The sequence below is a fragment of the Carettochelys insculpta genome, chromosome 2 (genome assembly GCF_033958435.1).
Source record: "Carettochelys insculpta isolate YL-2023 chromosome 2, ASM3395843v1, whole genome shotgun sequence".
Classification (NCBI taxonomy): Eukaryota; Metazoa; Chordata; order Testudines; family Carettochelyidae; genus Carettochelys; species Carettochelys insculpta.
In genome coordinates, this window is record NC_134138.1 from 268,641,963 (window position 1) to 268,658,553 (window position 16,591).

Here is a 16,591-nt window from a genome sequence, read left to right on the forward strand (position 1 = left end):
AACAATGAAGCAATTTTCATAGTACACAAATGGTCAAAACACTAGTGTGTGATGTTACTGCCTTGAAATTAATGCAGCAAATTGTTTTATCATGGTGCTGCAAAGTAGAACTATCAAACAAGTGTGCCAGAATTGGGCAGCATCAATGTAGTTACTCGATGTGACTGGGCACAGATTCAGTCTATAATTACACAGCCTTCATGCAGGTTGCCTTGGAATCTGTGCAGTTTCTGGGAAGGTCCAATAACCTAAACTAAAAAGAGGCAACCCCCACACTGATGAAAAAAATTGGAGAAATTCAGCCAGGAAAACCTCAAAATTAGACAACCTGGTGGATGTCTAGTCAAATTTCTTAATAAATATACATGATGGGATTTCTTTCTGAAAAATTTCATCCATCTGTTGTGTTGCACCCTAAGAATGTGATGCTTTTGATTCCTTATTAAATGGCTAAGACAACAATTTTGTTTTTTTCCTGGTTGCATCCATATACATTGCCAATGAAGGCTAACCCTTGTAACAAAGTTTGTCTGCAATAGCTCATTCAAATGCTCATTACCAGAACACTAACTTTGACAATGTTTGAGTCTTGGTCTGTCATTTCTCTTCTATCAGTAATAAGAAAAATCCATTTTATAATCAAGGTGATGTGCTGAAGGGTGTGCTTTATTGTGCTTAAATGGCACTACTTGGTTGCTAAGGTATTTGGCCATAATGCTCATTGAATTTTAGTGAAGAGTATGCTATTATGCTAAATGTACAATTTTAAGGATAGGTATATTGCTTTTAGGCTGCATCAGTTATTGCTATATATGCCTGCAGGTGCTGCTTTAAATAATTTTCAAAGATGCTCAGAGTTTGTGAGAGGCATTTTTTGCTATTGTTATACATTTAAATATTTAAACAAAAAGGTACATGAAATAAGACATTAAGACTTTTCTTTGCACATTAATATTTGCATAGCATGTAATTTAAAATATGTGCTTTTTTTTTTACTTTTACAGGGTCTTGTGCTTAAAGGATGGGTGTTCTGTACATCTGACAAACAGCATGCTATTAAGAAATCTATCAAATATCTAGATGAGGGGATTCAAGATAATACTGATATATTTGGGATGATGGGAAAGGTCTGGTTGTTAATTCTTAGCCTTTTAAACTCAATTTTATACATTCCTTATTATTTTACTTATTGTCATTGGACTTTATTTTAGACTGAGAAACATAGAACTTCTTTTTCCTGTGTCCATCCAAAGCAACATTGATCCCTAGGGTTGCTTTCCAGAAATATATGGCCAGTTTTAAAGGGATTTAGGCACCTAACATGCAGATAGATAGCTCATGGGATTTTCAAAAGTGCCTCAGTAGGTCTGGTGCCTAAATCCCATTGACTTCCAACTCCTGTCTTTTTAGTCCTGAGCATGAAAGTGAGTAAGGAATGAGAAATGACGTGGGGATGCTGTTCTCTAAAATAGTTACTGGTAAATCTTGTGATGAGTGTGTGGGGAGGGCTGGGAAGCTCTGAATTGAATTCCCGTTCTTACTGACTCCAGTTGCCACAACAATAAGTGATCTGGGTCTTTTTCTCATTCAAATAAGGAAGCAGATGGTAATTAGGTACCAATTTTAATGATACCCATTAGTATAACATTACATTCTGCCACTTTTCTGAACCAATGAGAATATTTTTCTTTATTTTTCCCCTCCACAGGTGAGGTATTTCATGATGCAACAGAACTATTCAGCTGCTCTGGAAGAGGTTAACCAGATAATAGTGCATTTTTCTGGTTTCATACCAGCATTTATCCTCAAGATGAGGCTATTTTTAGCTCAGCAAGACTGGGAGCAAACTTTAGAAACTGCACTAAGGTAGGGGGTGATATAAACCAAACAAACCCAGAACAAACTGAGATATGTAATTTCCTTTGTAAATTCTATTACATGCCTCTATAAAGTTGTTAGGCATATATCTGCTAAGAAAAAGTATATTTCTTCTTGCAGTTCATTTCCTCAAAATGTACTTAACAGTTTAAACTATTTTAAGCAATTTTCTTTCATGAGGTCCCAGACTAATTTTTCCTAAAATTAAACATGGATTTATGGTAACTGAAATGTCCGTCCTTAGGACAGTATTTGTCACTTATAAGAGTGCAAATTTTCAGATTATATCTACATAGCAAAAAAACCTACCCAGCAATGAGTCTCGGAGCTCAGGTCAACTGTTTTAGATTTGTATGGTTTGTGATACGGGACCAAAAATAGATATGCAGACATTCAAGCTCAGGCTACAGCCACGAACCCTGAGACTTCACCATCTTGGCACATCTTGGAGCCTCAGCTCCAGCATGAGCCCAAATGTCTACTCATTTAACTTAAGCCCTACGGTGTGAAGCCATGTCAGTTTGTTCCAGGTTTCTTTGCTATGTAGATGTACCCTTGCATACTTTAGAGTCTTTTTAAATACAATTGGAAATGTAGAAATGTATAATTTATGAAGCTTTCATTCAATGGCTAGACTATGTCTAGTCTGCGGGTTTCTGTCAACAAAACTTCTGTAGACAAAAGTTTTGTCAACAAAGCACGTGTCCAGACTGCAGATCTCTCAGAAGAGATCTGCTGTTCGGAAGCATTCTGTCAACATCCCTGTACACCTCATTCCACGAGGAAGATGGGTTGTCTCAACAGAGGGATTTTTTCTGACATTTGGCCCTGTGTGAATGGGCCAAATGTCAGAATAACCTCTCCCAACAGAACTGTTGGCAAAACATACACAAATTGTGGGGTGCAATTTGCGTATCTTTCGCCAACATTTCCCCGCAGTCTAGACACAGTCTATCTTTCAACATCAGAGAATAATCTGAATCTATTAAAAACTATGTTCTGTAATGTTTTATTTTGTAAAACTTGTATGCAAATTACATATAATAATTATTGTTTAAGAATCCTGAGTAAAGATGGGACCAATATAGATGGACTTCAAGCTAGTATTGTAAATGAACTTTCAAGATCTGGAAACTTGAATGCAGTGAGTATTCTGTATTTATTAGTATCTGAAGTATAAAATTGAGGCCTTGTTTTTTTGTGGTCCTTAAAGATCTCCTGGTACTTTTTCAAGAGGAGTGGTATGAAAAAGGTCTAATCCTAGAAGACATCTCATTATTCCATGAATCCCAAACCGTCCTCTGTCGCTGTCTGAGCATATCCCTCTATCTCCATTATCAGTATTATGCTTTCATTCATATTTGTTGCTGGAATGCAGTCTTCAAAATTCACCTGCATTAATCCCATTTTTAGACTACTTCTAGGTTTCTGAAATGCAAGGGATGGATTAGAACTAGATGGTATTCTAGAGATATTTTTTAGTTCAAGTCATTCTGTAATTCTAAGAGTAATAAGAAGAAATGTAGTTGGTGGGAAAGCACATGAGCCAATTTATTTTTACTACCCGAAACTGTTATACATGTACTCAGTAAGTCACTAATTTATTTGGTCCAGTAATTTCTGCAGTTATAATAGATTTCATCCAGCAGTACAATTCAACAGAACATTCAGAATTCTGCTACAGGTTAAACCTCTATAATCCAGCACTGTCCCCTCTGGCAACATGTGTAATCTGGCATGAGTTAGTCAGAAGACCATCTATCATGGGTGTGGCCAATATTTCTGCAGATCCATAAAGTTTGTTTCCAGCCATCAGTCCTGGTTCTCAGTGTTCTGTGCTGTTATTTAGCTCCAATTTACCCTTGAATGTTTTCTAAGCACCCAGTAAGTAGTGAAAGTGTTGCTAATGCTATTAAACAATATTGATCTCCTGTGGTCTAGGAAATTCTCTGGGTTGGCACTGGTCAGTTCCTGAGGGTGCCAAACCGTAGAAGTTCAACCTGTATAGAACACAAATACAGGCAGATTTCACACCATTGACCCACTGAGGGAACCTGCCTAATCCCAGAGCAAGCAGGGATAGAGGCTGAGCCACCCACTACCCATTTACTTACTTTAGTAACCAGTAGTACTAACCAATGCTTATTGCAATGCTTATTGGTTAGTCATTTAACTAGATATTCTATTACATCCCTAGCACAGATTTTGTTTGGTGGTCATGAACTTTACCCTGCATAACATTCAAAGGACTTGTGTGTAAAGAATGGTAGTATTACTGTTGTCTCTAATTTTCAAATACATTCATTAGTTCATTGAATATTTTTTTTCTGCAGGCATCATTTCAGCTTAGAGATTTTATTCATTCTTTGGAAACCAAGGAGCCTCAAAATACAAACTTACATCTTCAAAAGCTCCTTGTAGTTACAAGATTGGTAAGCAGTTTTGGTTGTTTAAAAACTGATAGAAATTATACATCAATGGGTGCAACTACATAGTTGTGGTTGTAGCTAGTTCATTACAAGTCTGTTCTGGTCCTCTCTCATTCAGTCTCAAAAAACAAAACAAAATGAAACAATCTTTCCAGCTAAAATATATTTCCTGACATCTGATGAAAGTGTTTTTTGTTTTGTTTTGTTTTGCTTTTTCCCTATAAAGTTACAGTGCAATTGCTCAAATTATTTGAGGAAGGATAAGTGTTTTGAAATTGTAGGCTTTCACTTTAAAAATCCTTAACTTTTTTAAAAAGTCATCTGCAAATAGCTCTTAAATTGGAGGGGAGGGTATTCATCTGAACTAAATCAACTAATTTTTCTCATGAAAAATTGTATAGTTAATATTAGAAATATTTACTCTGTGTCTTATCATGCCACTCTGACTTAAACAGTCTTTTTTGCCTCAGTGGGGCATATTCATAGACAAAGAGAATACTCGACAGCTCAGTGGAAGTAATGGTGACAGTAACTGGCCTATAGATTTTTTGAACCTGTCCATTATTACAATTATTAAACCTTTATAGTGCTGTAGTGTCTGGCAACCACAGTCAGATTGTGGACACATTGTGTACAAACATGTAGAAAATGACAGTGCTTGCCCAAAATAATTTACAAACTCAAGGTTCTAATTTTTCTGCATAAAATCTACAATGTTAAGAAGTTTGCAGGCATAACTTTGAAGAAATGTTGCAAATGGAAAACTGAGATTCATGAGTTAGCACGGTGTTATCTGACATACCTATATTGAATATGTCATTATCTAGAATATGTCATTTGGTTACTTTCAGTCTGGGAAGAATCAGCAAATCTTGCAACTAATATATGGATTTATTGAACGGTCATATACAACATTAAAGTCTTCAGATGCATGTTTTGCTAATGAGCTAGGATATCAACTGATTCTTCAGGGGAAGTGGAAAGATGCTTCTGTGTGGTATAGAAGAGCCATGGAGCTTGATGAAAGCAGTGTAGATGCTCTAACAGGTCAGGTTGGATTGTTTTTTTTTTATGAGAACCATGACGATTTTAAGCTCTTTGGGACAGAGAATCTACCTTTTGTGTTTGGAAAGTGTTTGCATATTGTGGATGCCATTGGAAACAAAGTAAACTCTTTCATATCCGGTTTCTATCACCCAGAACTCTCAAATAACTGACATTTTAACCCATAAGTAAATTTTAGTTATGTTTTTCATAAGTACAGTATAGTGAAAATAAGTACAAATAAATACAGCAAATACAGTAAAGTTTACAGTGTATACAACTACTGTTGTTGGTAAATCAAGTATTCTGCATACATTTTTGTTTGTTTCTTAATATCTAATCTTCTTTTTCTTCTTCGAGTGGACCCCGTGGGTGCTCCACAGTAGGTGTCGGGCTCGCCCCGGCGCTGCAGCTCAGAAATTCTTCAGCAGTCTCCGTCGGGTCGCGCATGCGCCGATGCGCGTCGGCTCTTCGCGCGCTTATGGTCACGTGCGCGATCCGGTCCCCTCCAGTTCCTTCTCAACCACCAACAGCTGCAGACGGAATCCTCTCTGGCTCCAACGCCTGAGACAGATAAATCTTATTTTTTTCTCATGTTAATAGTTTTTAACAGTTCATAGTTAGCAGTTCTATAGTTATTATAGTTAGTTACTCTGTTAAAAGTTGTTAAAAGCTAAAGACTATCTTAAAACTGCAGCGGACGCCTCCGCGCGGGCCCGCTGCTTTTGTTTGTCAGCCTTCAAAGGCCAACGGTTATTAACATCACCTAATAGACTGTTAAGTGTGCTATTAGCACCTAAGGACTCAGAGTTAAGTTTTAACAATGCCATCCCCTGGCTTTAAGAAGTGTGAATCTTGCCGGGAGGCCATGCCTGTTTCGGATGGCCATGGCAGATGCATACGGTGCCTCGGGGAGACGAACATTCCCCAGAAGTGCTCCCATTGTCCTAAGTTGACAAATAGAGCTAGAAAAGATAGAGAAATGAGGCTGAAGATGCTGCTAGTTGACAAAGCACTTCAGCCTGCCTTATCGGAGACAATGCATGCGGAGGGCTCTTCAGGATCGCACAAGAGGAAGGCTGCCTCTTTGACCTCCTCTGTGCAGAAGAAAAGAAGAGCCTTGCCTACTGGATCCCTGCCCCTTACTGCTGGGAGCGGGACGAGTGTAACAAAGGGCCCGTGCATGCTGGCTTCCTCCACTGGTAAAGCCGCGGCGCATGCAACCACTCAAGGCCCTGCAGCTACCGGGGAGACGGCACCGAGAGCTGTGTGGGCACTAGTCAGTCCGGCACCGGCTACTGCAGCACTGATTGAGACTTCCCCAGAGGCACCGGAGACGACAGCACCGAGGATGTCGGCACCGAGGACGTCGGCACCGAAGACGACGGCACCGGGATCGACGGCACCGAGGACGACGGCACCGGCGACGACGGCACCAGGAGCAGTGGAAATCATCGTGACACCTGCTCCGGTACCAAGCTCACCGATAAGACCACCCGAGAGGGTAAAGGCTAAAACAAAGACCAGGCACCGCAGCCCCTCTGCTGAGGTAATTGCGCTGCCTCTGTCACCACGATTACCACCGGAGATTCGACGGGCAGCAACACCTTCAGCCTGCCACAGACGTCCTTCTCCTTTTCTTCGGAGTCCATCCCAGGGGTCTGCACGCTTCTCTCCATCATCTAGCAGAGATCCCTACGAGTCTTCCCACAGAGGCTCTCCTCGTACGTCGGTATCATCTCGGAGGTCTTGACATTCCAGGCACCACTCTTACATCCTTGGGTCATGGTCCAGGTCTCCATCGCCGGGCCCCTGTCCCTGTTGCTACGACCACCATCATTATGTGGGGCGTCAGCATAGGAGGTCGACGTCTCACTATGGATCCACGTCGACCCCCCCTCAACGCCGCAGTGTTCTGCTTCCACCTGGGGGAACACCACAAGTTCCCCAATCAGAGGCTGGGTCTAAAGACATTGAACCCCACCTCGAAATTCCACAAAGGCAATCACACCAATACAGCCAGGATCCAGAGGAATTGGAGGAGAGATACCATAGTGATGCCTTCTCATCCTCGCCAGACGAGGCCGTGGTCCCTGGAGACATTTCTCCCCCAGATGACCTGAAACAGTTCCAGGAGCTGTTCAAACGAGTATCTCAATCCCAAGATATTCAAGTGGCGGAGGTGCAGGAGAAACACCACAGACTCCTTAAAAACCTCAGGCCTCCATCTTCTTCTAAAATAGCTATTCCTCTGGACGATGCAATCATGGAGGCAGCCACTAATATATGGCAGACTCCAGCATCCGCTCCTCCTACCAACAAAAGAGTGGACAAAAAGTACTTCGTCCCTGCGAAAGGTATGGAATTTCTATTTAGTCATCCACAGCCAAACTCGCTAGTGGTTGAATCGTCCCAGCACAGGTCCAAATCGTCCCAGTACAAATCTGGGGGATTGGACAAGGACATAAAGAAGCTGGATCTTCTGGGTAGAAAAGCCTACTCCTCCTCTACTCTGTTGCTCCGCATGGCCAACTATGCCGCTCATTTGTCGAACCACAATTTCGACAGCTATTCCAAGCTTACTGCCCTCATGGATTTCCTTCCGGAGGATAAAAGGCCAATTCTTAAGGCAATTATGCAAGAGGGCTACGTGGCTTCTCGAGCGGGCGTGCAGATTGCATTGGATGTGGCAGACACAGCGGCCCGCGCCGTGGCCACTGCAGTGGTAATGCGGAGAGAGTCATGGCTTCACACATCCGGCATTCCAAAGGACTTACAGGTCAAAATTGCAGACCTCCCCTTCGACAACATAAAATTGTTTGCTGAATCAACCGACTCAGTCCTACACTCGAGCAAAGATTCCAGAGCGACACTTTGGACTTTGGGGATATATACCCCACCGTTCAGAAGGAAGAAATTTTACCCTCAGCAACGCCGTTATGGTTACCAACAGCAACATACCCAATTTCAACGGGGGTATGATCAGGGACGTCATCAACAAACACATTATAAGGGCCCTAGGCGCCGGCCTCAACAGGGCAACCCCTCCGCAGGGCAAAGTGCAAGACAGCAAGTTTGACGGGTATGTCGAGGGACGCGAAGCCAAGACCATACCTCAGTGCCAATCTCAGTACATGTTCCATCACCGACTCAAGCCATTTTACCCACAATGGAAAAGCATCATGTCGGACAAGTGGGTATTAGAGATTGTAAACACAGGATACACGATCCCCTTCCAGTCTTTACCTCCACCAAATCCTCCCACCGCACCCCTTCTCAGAGACCCCTCTCACCTACCGGAATTAAGGCGGGAGGTGGACCACCTCCTATTCATAGGGGCGGTGGACAGAGTACCGGAACAATTTCAAGGCAAAGGGTTCTACTCCAAGTATTTCCTGACAGAAAAGAAGACAGGAGGGTGGAGACCCATTTTGGATCTGCGCGTACTGAACCAGTATCTACGCAAACCGTGCTTCAAAATGACTACGATGGCTTCAATAATCACGGCACTAGACCATGGCGATTGGTTTGCAGCCCTCGACTTACAGGATGCGTATTTTCATATCGCAATTCATCCAGCCCACAGGCGCTTCCTCCGGTTCCTTGTGGGCACAGATCATTTCCAGTACAGAGTCCTCCCATTTGGCCTCTCTTCAGCACCCAGAGTCTTCACCAAGACCTTAGCAGTGGTGTCAGCATACCTACACAGACAGGGAGTTTTCATTTTCCCGTACCTGGACGATTGCCTGCTAAAGGGAACTTCCCGGGCAGAGGTATTACGGATGATACACATCACCACAAACACATTTACCTCATTGGGCCTCATCATCAATTTCTCAAAGTCAAAGACTGACCCCACGCAAAATATAGAGTTTATAGGGGCTCGGATAGACTCAGTCACGTCAAGGGTGTATTTACCCAAGGCTCGTTTTCGTGCCATCGAATCTCTCGTACAACTACTAACGTACAGCCCCACTGTTCCAGTTACAACTGTTGGGGCATATGGCAACCACCACATTTGTGGTGCAAAACGCCAGGCTGCACATGCGAGGATTGCAGCATTGGTTGGCAACCATATACAAACCCTCAATCCACACCATCCACAAGAGGGTGTCACTTACAACAGAGGCACGAAGGTCACTAACATGGTGGGGAAACCCCAAGAATCTCCTAACAGGGGTGCCCTTCCACCATCCGCAAACTACTGTGTTCATTACAACAGATGCCTCCCATATGGGATGGGGGGCTCACATGGACAACAAAACCACTCAAGGATTATGGTCATCCGTGGAGAAGACACTGCACATAAACATACTAGAGCTCAGGGCAGTGTTCAATGTGTGCAGGCATTTTCACAATTATCTGCACGGAAAAATAGTCAGCGTGAATACCAACAACACCACCACGTTTTATATAAACCGACAGGGGGGAGCCAGGTCTCATACGCTTTGTGCAGAGGCGGTCCGACGCTGGAACTGGTGCATCGCCAACAATATAACCATAAAGGCTTCAAACCGACCGGGGGTCCACAACGTCAAGGCGGACCAACTCAGCAGACACTTTGCGCCCACTCACGAGTGGCAGATCCGTCCAGACCTACATCACCAAGTGTTCTGCAGATGGGGTTTTCCCCAAATCGACTTGTTCGCCACCCGAGAAAACAAGAAATGTCCCCAGTACTACTCCAGAGCGGGCACGGGACAGGGGTCTTTGGGGGACGCCTTCATGATCCCATGGAAGGGCCCTCTACTTTATGCATTCCCTCCCACGACACTTATACACAAGGTCTTGGAGAAGGCCAGAAGGGAGAAAGCATGCATGATACTCATAGTCCCAACCTGGGACCGGCAACAGTGGTTCCCATTGCTCTTGCACATGGCTCAACATCGGCCATTTCCCCTAGCAACAGTACCGGACATTCTCACTCAGGCTCGGGGGTCAATACTGCACCTGCACCCAAAGAGACTTCGGCTACAAGCATGGTTAATCCATGGCTAAGCGCCTTAGAGGCTACATGCTCAGAGGGAGTACAACAAGTCCTTGAATGTAGTCGGAGAACTTCCACCAGAAAGACTTATCAGCACAAATGGTTGCGTTTTTCCGAATGGTGTTCCTCCTGACAACTAATACCCCAGGACGCCACCATACCTACGATTCTGGATTATTTGCTACAACTCAAACAAAAGGGACTTTCGCTATCCTCTTTTAAGGTGCGTCTGGCGGCTATATCAGCGTTTCGGCATGAAGAGGATGGATCAACCACATTTGCCCATCCTGTTGTCTCGTGTTTTCCTAAAGGGGTTGGTGAATCTGTACCCTGCTCGGAAACCAATACCGCCGTCATGGAGTTTAGACCTAGTTCTACACACCGTCTCGGGACCACCCTTTGAACCATTGGCTACGGTCCCCCTTCGACTACTTACTGTTAAAACGACTTTCCTCCTGGCAATCACGTCAGCTCGCAGAGTGAGCGAGCTCGCGGCCATAATGTCCACACCACCCTGCATGATCTTCTCAAAAGAAGCGGTGGTCTTACGATTACACCCAGCCTTCGTTCTGAAGGTCTCTTCAGACTGTCATATCAACGAACCAATAGTGCTGCCCTCGTTCTATCCTAAGCCTCACAACTCAAATGAAGAGGCACAGTTGCACTTACTTGATGTAAGAAGGGCACTGGCCTTCTACATTGATAGAACTAAACCTTTCCAGAAAACGGACAGACTCCTGGTGTCCATTGCATCCAGGTCGAAAGGAGAAGCACTATCTTCACAGAGAATTTCAAATCACATTGTGTCTTGCATAAGATTGTGTTACGAGATTCGCAAGACTCCTCTGCCAGTTCCGCCAAGAGGCCACTCTACTAGGGTGATGGTGGTGTCAACCGTCTTCTTCAAAGGCATCGCGCTGAGAGATATCTGCAGAGCGGCAACGTGGTCTTCCTATGACACCTTCGCCAAGCACTATGCCATGCACAGGATGCTTGATGAGGATACACGCCTGTCGACAGCAGTCCTTTCACGGGCAAGCTGCGCATAAATCGGGTACTCACCTCCTTTTTTGGTGGGGGTTACTGCTGGGTAGTCACCTACTGTGGAGCACCCACGGGGACCACTCGAAGAAGAAAGAGAAGTTACTCACCTGTGTAGTAACGATGGTTCTTCGAGATGTGTCCCCGTGGGTGCTCCACTACCTACCCGTTCCTCCCCACTTCGGAGCTCTGTTTGTGTGTTTTTCAGGGGTGTCTGGAGCGGTTGATCAGGAACTGGCGGGGACCGGATCGCACACGTGACTGTAAGCACGCGAAGAGCCGACGCGCATCGGCACATGCGCGACCCTACGGAGACTGCTGAAGAATTTCCGAGCTGTGGCGCCAGGGCAAGCCCGACACCTACTGTGGAGCACCCACGGGGACACATCTCAAAGAACCATCGTTACTACACAGGTGAGTAACTTCTCTTTCTTTAGTGTTATACATTGTTATTTATACCTCTCTATTATCCAGAATATTTGAATATCTGGAAACCTCCTTGTTCTGGGGCAGCCGGATATGAAAAAGTTTACTATATTTCAATGCACAGCTACTTTAGCTTTTCATTAACAGATGTTTCAGGTTAACAGATGGAATACCTGAATGCAGTTGGGGTTGATCAATGTTCTTGGTTTTCCTCTTTTGCCTTAACAGTTGCATTTTTACATGCTCTCGTATATATGGAATAGTAATAGAGAGGAAGCCGTGCTAGTCTATACACTATCAAAACAAAAAGCAGTCAAGTAGCACTTTAAAGACTAGCAAAATGGTTTATTAGGTGAGCTTTCGTGGGACAGACCCACTTCTTCAGACCATAGCCAGACCAGAACAGACTCAATATTTAAGGCACAGAGAACCAAAAACAGTAAGCAAGGAGGACAAATCAGAAAAAGATAATCAAGGTGAGCAAATCAGAGAATGGAGGGGTCGGGGGGAAGGTCAAGAATTAGATTGAGCCAAGTATGCAGACAAGCCCCTATAGTGACTCAGAAAGTTCCCATCACGATTTAAACCATGTGTTAACGTGCCGAATTTGAATATAAAAGCCAGCTCGGCCGTTTCCCTTTCCAAAACGGTGTGATAATTCCTTTTCAGTAACACACATACCTTTAGGTCATTGACAGAATGCCCCATTCCATTAAAATGTTGACTAACTGGTTTGTGGATCTGGAGTGTTTTGATGTCTGTTTTGTGCCCATTGACCCTTTGTCTAAGGGAGTTAGAAGTCTGTCTAATATACAAAGCATCTGGGCATTGCTGGCACATGATGGCATGTACGATGTTAGTAGAGGAGCATGAGAAAGTGCCAATGATTCTGTGAGTAACCTGGTTAGGTCCAGTGATGGTATTTCCAGAGAAGATATGTGGACAAAGCTGGCAGCGGGCTTTGTTGAGGGGAAAGGTTCCAGGACTGGTATTCCTGGGGTATAGACTGTGGCTGTTAGTGAGGATCCCCAACCTCATGAGGATCCTTACTAACAGCCACAGTCTATACCCCAGGAATACCAGTCCTGGAACCTTTCCCCGCAACAAAGCCCGCTGCCAGCTTTGTCCACATATCTTCTCTGGAAATACCATCACTGGACCTAACCAGGTTACTCACAGAATCATGGGCACTTTCTCATGCTCCTCTACTAACATCATACATGCCATCATGTGCCAGCAATGCCCAGATGCTTTGTATATTAGACAGACTTCTAACTCCCTTAGACAAAGGGTCAATGGGCACAAAACACACATCTAAACACTCCAGATCCACAAACCAGTTAGTCAACATTTTAATGGAATGGGGCATTCTGTCAATGACCTAAAGGTATGTGTGTTACTGAAAAGGAATTATCACACCGTTTTGGAAAGGGAAACGGCCGAGCTGGCTTTTATATTCAAATTCGGCACGTTAACACATGGTTTAAATCGTGATGGGAACTTTCTGAGTCACTATAGGGGCTTGTCTGCATACTTGGCTCAATCTAATTCTTGACCTTCCCCCCGACCCCTCCACTCTCTGATTTGCTCACCTTGATTATATTTTTCTGATTTGTCCTCCTTGCTTACTGTTTTTGGTTCTCTGTGCCTTAAATATTGAGTCTGTTCTGGTCTGGCTATGGTCTGAAGAAGTGGGTCTGTCCCACGAAAGCTCACCTAATAAACCATTTTGCTAGTCTTTAAAGTGCTACTTGACTGCTTTTTGTTTTGTATATATGGAGTGTGTGTGCCAAATCTTTGGACTAGGCTTTGTCCCTTTTGCACAGTTTCAGTGGCACAAAAGAGGTTTATAACTTCTCTTAAAGGTAAAGTGGGTGATTCTTCTCCTAAAGGCAAAAGCTGATATTACAAGTCTATATAGCCCTTGGTATGTTTGCATAGATACAAATGTCATCCACAGACACCTGAAAATGAATCTTCCCTATCTACTAGCTGTAGTTAAATTTTCAAATGTGCCGGAATTTTATGAACTTTTAGTCCAGGGGTCAGCAATCCCTGGCAAGGGTGCTAAAAGTGGCACGCAAGCTGATTTTCATCAGCAAGCAAGGCAGGAGCTCAGCCCTGCCTCCTCACCCCCATGCAGCTGGGAGCTTGCTCAAAGCTGTGCTGCCTGTGGATTAACAAAAGACCAGCTAATGCTACCAGCCACAACTCAAACAGTAAAGCTCTGCATCTTAATTTATTTATTAATGAAGCTGTTGTGAGTAGGACTGTTAGGGCTTGTCTACACTACCACCTTTCTTCAAAGGAAGGATGGTAATTAGGGTGTTAGGAGTTTAGTCATGAAATGCTGCTGTGCATAGACAGCACTTCATTAAGCAAATTAACCCTCACGGTAACTTCGAAGTTTTAAACTTCGAATTATCGGAACGCATCTAGCCTCAGCACACCCACCAGTACTTTGAAGTGCCTAGGCAACTTCGAAGTCCCTTTACTCCTCAAAATTTTGGACATGTGCCAGTACTTCAAAGTTTAAAACTTCAAAGTTGCCACAGGGAGGAATTGGCTTAATGAAGTGCTGCCTATCCATGGAAGCACTTCATTAATAAACTCCCAACACACTAATTACCATCCTTCCTTTGAAGGAAGGTGGTAGTGTAGACAAACCCTTAGTGACTTTAAAAAGTATCACTGGTGCTCAGACTGTACATAGAGGTCAAAAGGTCAAATTTCAGCACTCTGCCTTAGAAAGGTTGCTGACCCATGTTATAATCTGCGAAGGCCTTTACTCATCACTTAAATCACAGCTTGTCTTCACATCTGGATCTCCTCTTGCAGTATGTTTATTGGGCTTCTCACAGTGTTTCTCCTTGTCCTCGTCGTTACACAATATGCAGCTTCTGCTTCAATCTTTTAAATTCCAAATCTGTTGGCGCCATTGTCTGGGGTCTGTCATGCATTCCTGCATGTGGTCACTACCTTCCACATTCCCAGACAGCTTAGCTTGACCTGAGATCTTTTCTGGTTTTGGCCTTGTGGCATCTAAAATCTGATTTTCATGGAACTATTTCTTCTATTTAGATACCAGTCTCAACAAGAGCAATATAATTGTTTGGACTTGGCCGTCTGTCTGTTTATTACACACATACAAATACATAAAAGAACATTGTGGTTGCAAAGTCAAATAGACAAAAGTTAAGATATGCCAGAATTAAGATCACCCATCTAAACTTATGTCAACTGTCTTAGGCATATGCATTATGATACAGTGTCTTAAAATTATATTGTCATGTACTGCTTTTGACAGGGCCCGTGCTCATTCAGTTCACAGAATGGAAGAGGCTCAGTGGATAAGCAGCAATTTGGTATTTATTTTTTTCTCATTGTTCAATGTATTGCCCCATATGTTTGCAATCATTGTTCTGAAGAGAGAATTGGTTTGTTCCCTCATGGGCTTTTCTGTGGCACTCATCCTTGTAGCATCTGAATATTTCTTAAACCTTAATGAATTTATTTTCACTACATCCATGAGTTATGATACTATTAGCCCCATTTTATGAATGTCAGCAACATGAATGTCAAAAGTGTACACTAATTATAACCACTAAATTTGAGATGTCTAGATTTGTCAAGATATTTAACATTATGTAGCACTTCGTGTTCAAACCATAGTTCCTGCTGATATGATTTACAGCTTTGAATATTCAGGGCATCTGCAGATGATATCAAGGATCTCAAACAACGCACCCAGAAAAAGAGGGGTATATGCAATTAATGATTTCCTACTAAAAAAAATTGGTTTATGTGACTTGCCCAGCACCGTATCAGAACTCTGTGTTAGAAGCAGGAACAAAATTCAGTTTTGCAGGGCACTGTTCCACTCCATTAACCATCAGACCATATTTTCTCTTCCTGTAGTTCCCTGCCTCTTTTACCGCAGACATTCCAAATTCTGTAACTAATGAAGAAAGGCTCCTACAGGCAAGTCTCCTCCTCTACACAACCCAAATACATTCCCAAAGCAGATCCATCATGTGCACTGAATGAGACAGGGATCCTGTGAGGAAAAAAAGGAAAGTGCTTATATAATTTAAAGACTGTATTGTAATGCAAACACATGAGAAAACCAAATTAAGGCTGTATGGTTGACTTCAATTCTGGCACTTCCTAATCCTTGAGTGTTTGACTTTTTGACCTTAGTGAAGTTCTTTAAATAAAATTAACTTTACCGTCTCGCAATAAAGCACATTCTACTAAAGCTTAGGCAGCCTCCTTGACTAGTACCGATCGCTGTACCTGAACTCTTTAGATCTTCTACTTGAAGCTCAGTATGTATTTTTACAAGTTACTGTTTTCTTGTATCAGTCTTTACATCTGACATCCAATTTGGTAGGGCAGGTTTGTTTCATTAGGGTTCTAGCACTCGCCACTTCAGAGTTTCCAATGTGTGCCAGTTAGAGTGAGATCTGTGTGGGACAAATACACAGAAAAGAAAAAACAGTTACCTACCTTAGAGTAACCTTAGGTCCTCAAGATGTTTTGTACACAGGACTCCCATAACCTGCCTTCCTTCTCACTAATGGAGAGTCCTTTAAACTTTGAATTCTGTGTTGATGAAGGAACTGAGTGGAAGTTGGGGCCGAACTGCCCTTTATGGCCTTGAATGGAGGGCTCATGGATAGGCAGAGTAAGTTAACAGCCCTAGTGAATGTGTAATGAATAAAAAATTCAATCTCATGCACATAGTGTGCTTGTGTACTTTGACTGAAATCCATGTGGGCAGAAC

General features: G+C 43.2%; 1 protein-coding gene across 1 annotated transcript in view; it reads left to right on the plus strand.

Moving 5' to 3' along the window:
* TTC21A (tetratricopeptide repeat domain 21A) overlaps window positions 1-16,591 on the plus strand; it is a gene marked incomplete at its 5' end in the record, with an annotated part of 76,416 nt that overhangs the window by 14,813 nt on the left and 45,012 nt on the right. The window contains 5 exons of the mRNA XM_074985141.1: window positions 1,005-1,127; window positions 1,709-1,866; window positions 2,938-3,022; window positions 4,212-4,310; window positions 5,159-5,354. Of these exons, the coding sequence (XP_074841242.1) occupies window positions 1,005-1,127; window positions 1,709-1,866; window positions 2,938-3,022; window positions 4,212-4,310; window positions 5,159-5,354 (661 nt within the window). The remainder of the gene's footprint in view (window positions 1-1,004; window positions 1,128-1,708; window positions 1,867-2,937; window positions 3,023-4,211; window positions 4,311-5,158; window positions 5,355-16,591) is intronic.